Source organism: Vespula vulgaris, chromosome 5, assembly GCF_905475345.1.
Source record: "Vespula vulgaris chromosome 5, iyVesVulg1.1, whole genome shotgun sequence".
In the NCBI taxonomy this organism is placed as follows: Eukaryota; Metazoa; Arthropoda; class Insecta; order Hymenoptera; family Vespidae; genus Vespula; species Vespula vulgaris.
The window spans coordinates 8,630,572-8,641,686 of NC_066590.1; the positions used below are offsets into that span (position 1 = coordinate 8,630,572).

Below are 11,115 nucleotides of genomic sequence, written 5' to 3' on the forward strand. Positions count from 1 at the left end.
TCTGCTTCATAGCGGCGTAATTTCGAACGATTAATGCGTTTTAAAAGATTCTGTGAAACGATTGTTATCTCTGATAATAACGCGTAGATACATTTTGTAAAATTATTCAGTTTAAGTAAAAATATGTCGACAATTACAGAAGAATATGATACTCAAGATGATTCCGAGAAACAAAATGATCCAGCAGAATTTTACGGTGTTCGAGATGGTACACTCTTTTTGATTGATACTTCTTCTGAAATGTTTAACAATAATGATGATGGAATACCCCTTTTTGTATCATGTATAGAGGTATTATTTATTTTTTGAAATATTATATAATCTTTGCAATTAAAAACTTATTTTCATTCTCTCGACAAGAGTATACGTTTAATACCATCTTTATCCAAATATTTAGGAATATATTTATATTCTGAAACAAAAATTAGTTTGGAACAGACAAGATTGGATGGGTTTAATACTTATTGGTACTGAGACATGCGATACGGATACAAAAATAGAAAACATTTTAACTTTACAGAAACTTTCCCCTATTAATATAAATAAATTAAAAGAAGCTGAAAAAATACGTGAGTAGTACAAAAAGGTTTTTAAAATACGTTTCTACTCGTTGACAATTTATATTTATAATATCAGATTAAATTGTTTTATTCTAATTAACTTTATTTCGATAGGAAATAATTGGAAGGATTATAAAAGTAAGAGCTCCTCCAAACAATATCCTCTTCAAGATACTTTATGGCATGCAGCTCTAAGTTTTTCTTCTATAAACCTAACGATGTCTGCACGTAGAGTTATATTATATACGTGTCATGATGTTCCACCATTGACTAATGAAAATGAAAAGCATCGTATCAGAGCTAAAGCAGCTACTTATAGCGATTCAGGTATATTACTTTATGTAGTTGGTTTAGGAAATACCTGGGATGCTGAACGTTTTTACAAAGATCTTGAGATGCTGTCCAGAAATATTAACAAAGAAGATTATCAAAGAACTTCTTACAAAGATTTATTGCATCAAGTAAAACGGCCATCTAGACGCATGGCAAAGTTACCTTGGAGACTTGGAAAAGATGTTGTAATAAATGTAGATATATGTAATGTTTGTGTGTACGTTTGACTATTTTTATTATTTATTTACATTTAAATATTATAACTTATATTTTTTATAATGTGTCGTAGTAAATCGCAAGATGTGAAAAAAATGACAATGAATTCAGAAAATAATGCTCCTCTGGTGGCATATACATATTTCCAAAGAAAGGATTCTGACACGGAAGAGGTTTGTTTCATGTATATTTTGCTGTTATAAAAGATACAAGATATTTTATAAATTCCATTACTTGTCTAGGACGAAGAGGATCAAGAACGAGATGAAAAAATTACTATGCCTTTATTAGATGCAGATTTGAGAAAAATGGGAGAATTTGGTGGAGAAAAAATATATTTTACTTTAGATGAAGTTAAAAGTTTTGAAAAGATTTTTGAAATGGGAATAGATATGATCGGTGTGAAACCTTTTTATTGTGATCCAATGTATCACCTCCATGCACCTTATTTTGTTTCTTGTAATAAAAGTTGCAGTAAAGGTAATATCTTTGAATATGACTCATTTTATTTAAAGAAAAAATAATATCATTAATCTTATTTGTTAGGTGAAAAATTATTATTTGCCGCTTTATTAGATAAATGTAAAAAAAGGAATCTTATAATAATATGTAGAGTAACTTTGAGAAAACATTCTGGATCCTATTTATACAACATGATACCAATGTCCGATGAAGGAGGGTTTTATTTATACAAAATACCATATAATGGTTCGTTCAAAACTCAAATTTGACATAAGAATTACGTAATTATTTATTTTATTTTTTTAGAAAATGTAAATAATTTTACTGAAGAAATGTATCAATACGCATTTAATGATCAAGATAAAAAAATCCCTATTAATGATGAAGGTGTTCAATTGTTTAAACAGATTATTAAAAAATTTAGTCAAATTTATGATCCAGAAAGGTTTCCAAATCCTAAATTACAAGTTAAACTGCAAAGTGTGGAGACATTAGCTTTGGATCTTGATGTACGAGATCCTCCACAGGATGAAACACGTGAGCATTATAACGACAGAAGTTTAATATAGATCAAAGTACAAATGTTTAAAGCATAATTTCCAGTTCCCATGGAAGATGTACTCCAAGAAAGAATAGGTGATTTAACAAAACAACTCAATGAACTATTTATGCCAGAAGAAAATGAATTTAATCCGCCAGACAAGAAAAGATATAAGAAATCTGGTAAGAGTAGTGATAAGTCAGTTGTAACGTATAACGACGAAGATGTTCTTGAGCTTGTACAACAAAATAAGGTATTTTAAATTATTACTTACGTTACAATACAGTAAAAAAAAAAACGTACTAAATTTGCTTTTTTTTAGTTGGATCGATGCAAAGTATCAGATTTACAATTATTTTTGCGCAATGCTGGTTTAATCACATCTGGACGTAAAATAGAACTCATAGATAGACTTTATACGCATTACAGAAAAAATTCAGATGAAAACTAGAAGTGTAAAAAAATGTTTTTAATATTATAAATTATATTTTATATATAAGATTTTATGTGTATTCGAAAACAAACAATATTGGTCTTAAAAGATAAACAATAATATAATAATTATATTTTAATAATTTTCTTAAGATACAAGGTTATGTAAAAATATTTTCATCAACGATACAACGTTTGCATCGATTCGTTAATAAAATACGTAAAAGCTAATAAATAAAACAAACAAAAAAATAATAAAAAAAATATACTGTAAATTACGTTAAGTTATTTCGTATTATATACCATCGAAATAAAATATATTGTACATTATTATTTCGCCTTAACCTAAAAAAATATAATTCTTTAAATTTATAATTTTATATAATCCGAAAAGTAATCACATAAAGAAAAAGAATATAATTCAAATCAAACGTTAATATAATACAAACAAAATTATAATCCAAGTATACTTGAATTTTGGACGTGTTTGTTGTATCGAACAACTCGAATTATGCCTTATCCACAATATCCTTAATCCTTAAGCCACCACGAAAGAAGCCAATCAACGATAATCTCGTGGTACAAACATAAGAGATTACTAGGAAAACGATTGGCTAGGGAAACTCAATTCGAAGATCTTACCAAAACGTAGACAGCTTGTCACACAAAGCGAGAAAGCAAGTTGCGTACCGGTAGTAGAGGGAGAGAGTTGCGATTCTTACTCATTTCTTATTCTGCCTAGTTCGGTTTAGTATAGTCCAGCTGTTCGTCGTTTTTGATAGTCTGACGAATGAATTCTTCGGGACAGTCGCAGTTCTCGTCGTAGCAGAGGGGGTATTAGCGCTGGCGCGGCTTCATTGCTCGCTCGGGAACGATGAAAAATTAACGCTTCGCCTATGTACACATAATATATCGATAGGCCGAATCAAGTGTTAATTCCAAAGTCTTAAAACAGAACTAATTTTGAACAACCTATAACGGTATTATACCGAAGGAGGGTGGCCTTCGGTGTGACAAAAGGCTCGAAGTGCAAGAGAGAGACAGAGACGCGTACGCAGTACAGGAACAACAGTCGATTTTGTTGCGAGCGACGAGATCGTAAAAAGAAAGAATTAGACGAAGACGAAATTGTAGAGTCGACGGGCGGCGCGTTAAACTTCCTTCTCTCAACCTTTCTTTTTTTTATCTCCTTTCTGTTCCACGATAATCGCATAAACGAAAGGTGCCAAGAAACTATACGGAACGGTCAAGAATTTATTCGTTTCGACGATTTGGGAGCGACCAACCCGTTCGTGAGGGATGTCTACCCCTGCAAGAAGAAGGCTAATGAGAGATTTTAAGAGGTATTCTTTTCATCGTTATTATCGATACTAAAACTACTTTGCCATTTTATCGTTCTAACGTGTATAGATAGTATCGGCATCTATATTGAAAAGTACATCGAATTTTTCCTAACGGAATAACCTGTATACGTATGTACGTTCCGTTCTCGCGGGAGAGGATGAATTCGAGTAATCCGAGCATACGCAACGTGCGAACGTCATTGTGAAGACGAAGTTATTATTAGGAACTTGTGCTTGTGAAGTGCACCTTGTAAATGTTCTTCTTTTGCCAAGCGAAACTTTTATGAATAAGCCCGTTTGTTTATCCATGATGTTCCTATAAACTTTCTCCATGCTGCTTTTTAACACGTTTCTTTGAAAGTTTGTCTTTGTATAAGTTAAAGGTGCTTTCTTTCGTTTCAGTTTGGTTTGCTTGATTGAAGCGGAATATATCAAGATCTTTTATACCTTTTGAACATATTAGGATATTTATTAAGTAAACTTGTAGCATATTTTTAAACGTACATTTCTAACGGCTAAAAATAACTAGTATGAAAGGCCTTTGAAGCAGCATTTAAATTCTGGCACAATTTTTGATCGATATATCTAATGTCTTTTAAACTGTCATTTTGTAACATACATGCACATTTGTTATTATATAAGTTTGCTAAAACTATGTTTATTGATTTTATTGATCTAGCATGGAAGTAGAAGTGGCATTGTATTCCAAAGAGTAATTATTCCACTAATGATATTAGAATATAGTAGAACGTACTGAAGTATATTGGAGAAAGTAAATAAATTGTATAAATAAAATATGTTATGTTTAAACAGATTACAAGAAGATCCACCTACTGGAGTATCTGGTGCACCTACAGACAATAATATTATGATATGGAATGCTGTTATATTTGGGTAAGAACTCTAAATTTTGTCTCTAAGCTTTGTCTAAGTATTATGAAAAAAAACTTTTGTGGCCTCTTAACCTCTAAATATACTTTGTACGTCTCATTTTACCTTAATGTTGCTATTAATATTCAATATTGCAATTTTTATTTGTTTTAGACCACATGACACTCCATTTGAGGATGGTACATTTAAACTCACAATAGAGTTCACGGAAGAATATCCAAACAAGCCCCCTACAGTAAGATTTGTCAGTAAGATGTTCCACCCTAATGTATATGCCGATGGGGGTATTTGCCTTGATATTCTACAAAATCGTTGGAGTCCTACATATGATGTTTCTGCTATCTTAACATCTATACAGGTAAATCAAAACTTATTGACGGGTATTTTTAAAAATGATTTTATAATACTTTCAAGTTTATACAGAGATATGCTTTGCGTCAGTATGTAGTTTGATTTGCATTACAAACGAATTATTATATAACAGAATTTAATTTATTGGATTGTTAACAAAGCTGAATGAATTTGCATGACAGTAATGTGTTTATGTGTACAAAGGTTATATAGTGATATTCACACAGAAGTACTTTCAAAATTCATGAAGATGATTTATATAGTTATATAACATATATAAAAATACCTATAAATTTTATTATATTAAATGATGGTTTGCATTACACTATAGTCCCCCTTATTTTTTCTTCATTTAATTTCTTTAAATATTTGAGATAGAGATGTTTCAAAGGGTACTCTGTGTGTGATATTATATATATACAAAATTATTAGGTTAGAAATGTCCTTGGATTATTATAATGTAAAATAAAAAATAATTGATTGTTCTTTTTCATTCTCAAATACTCTTCATAAATCGTATCCATGTTTTGATTTAAAATTATACGTATGGATCAACTATTATTTCTCTCATACAATTATTTCTTAAAATGGCGAATTGTTCATTTTTCTCTTAACAGCGGTTGCAATTCCAACAAAGTCTAGTTCATTCGATAAAACGAATGACATGCACTAAAAATTAGTACATTCTTACACTATGCATAAGGTTTTCCATTCTTCGCAAACAAATTGTCTTTCACCAATGCCAAGCTATATTAACAATTTTGTCATTTAGATAAAATTTATAAGCCATGCATTCTAAAAGAAACGTTTGAATTTTCGTGTAACGAATACGACTTATGTGGTTGCAGTCGCTGTTAAGTGACCCGAACCCGAATTCACCTGCCAACTCAATGGCAGCACAACTGTACAAAGAGAATCGACGCGAGTACGAGAAACGAGTGAAGGCTTGTGTGGAGCAGAGTTTTGTGGATTAGTCACAGACGTTTTCATGATGCTGTCGCAGCATTATTCAACCACCTACAGCGATTAGATATGGAGGAGAATGTGCAGCCTTACCAAGGAGCTTGCGCTGAACCTTAGCATGTTTCTTCCAAAAGCTCTATTGAATTACCACAATGTGCAACATTAGACCGAATTTTTACAATGTTGAATAATAAATTATTATAAAATTGTGTAATTTATTTATTTCGATATCTGATAAATAACATGAAAAATCAATAATATTAGATGATAAGATATATATGATATATCCGACTTTTTGTTTCTGTGCAAAAAATTAATACCTTTGAAAAGCGCAGACTTATAGTTTTATTTTTTAAATTAGATTTTAGTACTTCGTACAATACGTAAATTCACTTATACATGTTATATAAATATATATATATATACGCGCGAGCGCGCGCGATCGTACACACAGGCGCGGACGCGCACACACACTTACTAATAAATGCATAATTTCACTTTTATAGTCTTACAACTTTTTTGGAACCTTTTGTTTTTTGTGTTTGTCCTGTTCTTTTAATTTCAGCTTGAAATTTGAAACTTTAATATCCCATAATATAAATAGTTTTATAGTATGTATTTGTACGGTGTGTTTATTGTTTTCGTTTGTAACGCTTGCACATTCAACGGGATTACAGTTTTTAATTTATTTGTTTCAGTCATTACTGGACGAACCAAATCCAAATTCACCGGCAAATTCTCTAGCAGCACAATTGTACCAAGAGAACAAACGAGAATACGAAAAGAGAGTAGCCACAGTCGTTGAACAGTCTTGGTTGAACTTTCAAGAAAGTCATACGGAGGATCCTCGCTGACATTAAGTATGCTTCTCTATCTTTCAATCATACGTATTATTAATTGACTTATTATCATAATAATTTTACTCGAGAATTCTTTATAGGTTTATCGAGACATCTCTGAAATCGCAATACAATTCATTAGTAATATTAGAAATATATACATATACATATATATCATATATAAAATATTTGTATTTAATACATACATACATATATATATATATATATATATATATATATATATATAGTGTGTACATGTATATGTATGTACGTATTAAATACATACTATCAAAAAAATTTAAAGGAGAAATCAATTGCGGTGTATAATAAAATAGATAAGAAGGTAAAACGTTCGATAAATTTTGACGTTAAAATGAAAATAACAGATTAATCGTTTTTGTACTCTTAATTCACATTTCTTAGAAAAGACGATAATAATACGAATCACGAATTCGATCATGATACGATTATTGATAATATGTCAATTCTCGAAGATTTACTTTTTAAATACTTATTTTTTAAAAAATAATTTCGCAAAGTATTCCAAGACGTTAGATTATTAATTTCTATAAAATATTGAATTTATTTCAGATTTAGAGTCCTGGAATGACATGGAAATCGCACTGAGAAACTTATGTGATCTATACTTATAAGTATAAATACAATATGTGTATGGTTTTTGCTCATAATAAATACATTTTAGGTGCTTTAACATGAATAACAAAACGATAAAAAACATATGTACAAATACTCTTTTTGTAATATCACAATGCGGCATTAATAAGAATTATATTGCAAACATAAAATGAATTTCTCTAAACATAAAATAATTCGTTTCATAGAAAATGGAACACAATTTGATATATATGAAATTTACTATATTATAGACCAAGGGCATTTGTACGTATATTACCTATTCCTGTTTTGTGTCTTCGATAAGATACTTAGAAGTTGAAATTTGTTAAGTGTCAAATTTACTTTATGCATTGTACTTTATTTTTTATTTCAAGGACTTCAAGCACAATGATACTTCAGTTTAATTTTAATTATTGAGTTATTGTTTTAAAGCATATAAATTTGAATTTGTATTTAAAATGGAGTTTTGTTTAAAAATTGTAATAAAATATTATGCTTGAAGTCATTGAAAAACAAATACACCTTCGCACATTTAGTTTTGATTTTATATACATTTGTCTTTTGTTTTATTTTGCTGTTGCAAATATTTGAATCCAACTTAGTAAAATTAAATGAATAATATAAATTTGAGATAGAACCATAAGAGACTCACTTTCTATAATTTATCATATGCAATTTAACAATGTAATCAACTTTTATATAATATAACCTTGTTTTCTTCAATAAATTCTGAAATATATTATGTTACTTATACTTGATCTTATATTTTATGTAAAATTATATATTAATCGATTAAGAAAAAATGCAATGAATATATAAATTACGAGACTCCTGCTCATTTCATTTACATTTTGATGTACATAGCATTATCATTAATTTTTATTTATTAATATACAAGAAAAAAAATAACGTATTTTCGATAAATATTAAGATACATAAGAAGTTAAAATAACAAAAACTCTGAATTATATTACAATTTTAGAAGAAAACTATTGAGAACATCCCTTCCATGTCACATAAGCTATTAAAATTATAAGTTGTAATTTTTATACATTTTTTGTTTCGCTAATATGGAGATATTTTCTTAAACGTTCTTATGTAATATATCTTCTGTTATCTAAGAATTTCTTATTAAGAAACTACATCTAAGAGTTTTCACGTTTCGTCCTTTTTAATTTTTTAAGAATAATTATATTAGTACGTAATACTATTTATGCAAATAACGTATAGAGTTATATTACGAATATTCTCTATATACTATTTCTTTTTTTTTCCTTTTTTTTTATATGAGACTCTGTTTTAGCTGGCTTTAATCTTTGGATGTAACCCAATATCACTGGTTTAGTCAAACTATAAAGTATTATTATATACAATAATCATTTTCATTATCAGTGTCATAATTTAATATAATTCACTTGATTTAATTAGATTCTAAATCTTCAAATTTTATGGATACAATTTATAGATTGAAATGAATTCTAATTACATTCAATATTGTTTTACACCAAATTTTTTAAATCCTTAAATTTTTTAACCATACTTTGTCTGCTACGATTTTTCTTCTTTCTCTTTATTGTACCTTTCAAGTTCTTTCAAAAATTGTGCTTTTGGTTTCATAACGTTTGGACGATCTCCCCGACACTTCGGACAAAACCATTTCCCTTTTGGTTTAGTACTGAGTGACACACAAGAGAAGTGGAACCACTCTATTGGACATAAATCATTATCACAAAGTATCATTTCTCCATATGAAATTTGGTCGCAAAGGCAATATGTTGGCTCGTCTGGATCTATCGCAAGATCATCTTCCAATGGTGGTGGAGTATCCTCCCTATGTTGATTATGTTGGTTACCTTGCCTAGACTTCCTTTTCTTCTTTTTACCTGTATTCGCAGTCGTAGTCTTCTTTTGATTACCATTACTCGTATTCGTTAAAGAATTGGATCTTGTTTCGGATACTACAATCATATCCATCGCATGTCCTGATTCAACCAACGTCTCTGTTCTCGTCCTTCTAGCTCTTTTTGGTAAACGTTCAGCATTGTTTGCATTGGTAGAAGAATTGGAATTAATATTCGAATTTGATTCACGATTAGACTCACAATTTTCTTGCTCTTTACCAAAATCTAGAAAAGAAATAACATTATTATTAACTAAATATTGTTGAACGAATCTGTAACTAACTCGTAGGGAAGCTCGTACAAAAAACAATATAATGATTTAACGTGCATATACTCTATTACATAGCATACCTAGATTATGATAATCTACATCAAGCTGTCTAGATTTATTCTCTATCAAATCTTGAACCTGCTGTACTATTTGTAATTTCTCATCTCCAATTTCTTGAGCCGCGATAAGCGCCTGCTGTACCCTCAAAAGTGCTCTTCTTCTTACGGATAAGTCGATATCATTTCTTAATGCTTCCTGATGTTGGTCTACCTCTCGCAAGTATGCTAATTTCGAGTAAAAATAAAAAAGAATTATAAATAGATGTAAAGGATATCATATTTTTTTTTATTAACAATTGCTCTTATATTTTTCATGGATATACACTCTACAAACATTTTCTTTATATAAGAGTAAAATCTTTTGTTAGAAAGAACGAAAGTATAACATTTTTACGTAGAACCGACGGATTTGAAATCACGTTAACTAAACTTACTTTGACAAGTGGCATCCAATTCGCGAAGACGCGAAACGTGTCTTTGCAAATCGTTAGGCAGATTTTCGACACAGTCCAAATAATTTTCTATGTAAGTTGCTGAATACAGAGCCTCGACGACTGCTTGATTTAACATTTTTCAGTCTTCCGTATCTCGTTAAAACAAGAAAAATATATACGTAAACAGCACCACCAACGATGGTTACACACCGTTTAAAGTAAAGTCTCCTAACTTTTCTTACATATCGTTTCTACAAAGTATCGTCTGTAACATATAGTTATATATGCGGCTAATTTACGGAAAATCACATATGTGTATGTTATACGCGTGCGCCGCATATACGATAGTAACCAATTCTTTTTTGTGACCGTTTTTTCTCTACCTTTTCCTTTCTTTCTTTCTTTTCGTTTTCTTTTTCTTATTTTTTATATATACCACACAAAAACATTCGATCCGAAAGTCGTCACACCGGTTCTTCTCTCTTTCTATTTTTTTCTTCTCTTTCTTTTTTATGCCAATGCGTACCACCTACGTCCATAAACCGTTCACATGACGGTACGTAAAAGAAACATCCTCAAATATCACTTTTTCACTATCAATCATGTCGATGCTATTTGCTTCTTTTGTTTTCATTGCCGAACAAGATATACCACTACAGAGAAACACAGGTTACACACAACGAGTATACACACGATGAAAATTCGTAATCTGCATTCCGATGGCTCCTGCAAGTCTCATAACGCGCGTTTATTTCGGAAACGGAGCTAGATCACACTTGTTCACGGCCAATAAAATAATTCGATTAACTCGAACATAATCGATCGTGAATTCGATTAAAGTTAAAGACGTCATATCGTTGTCATTGATAATTAGATAGTTGGG

At 30.1% G+C, this 11,115-nt stretch overlaps 3 protein-coding genes across 7 annotated transcripts; 2 read left to right on the top strand and 1 right to left on the bottom strand.

Annotated features, from left to right (window-relative positions):
* Positions 1-2,673, top strand: LOC127063983 (X-ray repair cross-complementing protein 6-like). The gene is made up of 9 exons (XM_050994413.1): positions 1-291; positions 398-569; positions 675-1,110; positions 1,183-1,282; positions 1,352-1,589; positions 1,656-1,817; positions 1,878-2,108; positions 2,175-2,365; positions 2,435-2,673. The coding sequence occupies exons 1-9, from the start codon at positions 124-126 to the stop codon at positions 2,561-2,563; spliced, it is 1,827 nt and encodes a 608-aa protein (XP_050850370.1). The 5' UTR covers positions 1-123; the 3' UTR covers positions 2,564-2,673.
* Positions 2,674-3,197: 524 nt separating this feature from the next.
* On the top strand, positions 3,198-8,314 carry LOC127063999 (ubiquitin-conjugating enzyme E2-17 kDa). 4 transcript variants are annotated; one of them, XM_050994444.1, is made up of 6 exons: positions 3,198-3,887; positions 4,567-4,599; positions 4,701-4,781; positions 4,932-5,136; positions 6,791-6,952; positions 7,523-8,314. In XM_050994444.1, the coding sequence occupies exons 1-5, from the start codon at positions 3,844-3,846 to the stop codon at positions 6,944-6,946; spliced, it is 519 nt and encodes a 172-aa protein (XP_050850401.1). In that variant the 5' UTR covers positions 3,198-3,843; the 3' UTR covers positions 6,947-6,952; positions 7,523-8,314. The 4 variants fall into 4 exon arrangements, with proteins under 4 accessions (XP_050850401.1, XP_050850403.1, XP_050850404.1 ...); XM_050994446.1 differs by lacking the exons at positions 6,791-6,952; positions 7,523-8,314 and adding an exon at positions 5,978-6,593 and having other exon boundaries at positions 3,201-3,887; XM_050994447.1 differs by lacking the exon at positions 4,567-4,599 and having other exon boundaries at positions 3,204-3,887.
* An 82-nt stretch (positions 8,315-8,396) lies between these two features.
* On the bottom strand, positions 8,397-11,086 carry LOC127063992 (inhibitor of growth protein 1). Of its 2 annotated transcripts, none has more exons than XM_050994431.1 (3): positions 10,669-11,086; positions 9,820-10,023; positions 8,397-9,693 (listed from the first exon to the last, which is right to left on the bottom strand). In XM_050994431.1, the coding sequence occupies exons 1-3, from the start codon at positions 10,679-10,681 to the stop codon at positions 9,116-9,118; spliced, it is 795 nt and encodes a 264-aa protein (XP_050850388.1). In that variant the 5' UTR covers positions 10,682-11,086; the 3' UTR covers positions 8,397-9,115. The 2 variants fall into 2 exon arrangements, with proteins under 2 accessions (XP_050850388.1, XP_050850387.1); XM_050994430.1 differs by having other exon boundaries at positions 10,233-11,085.
* Between the last annotated feature and the right edge of the window lie 29 nt (positions 11,087-11,115).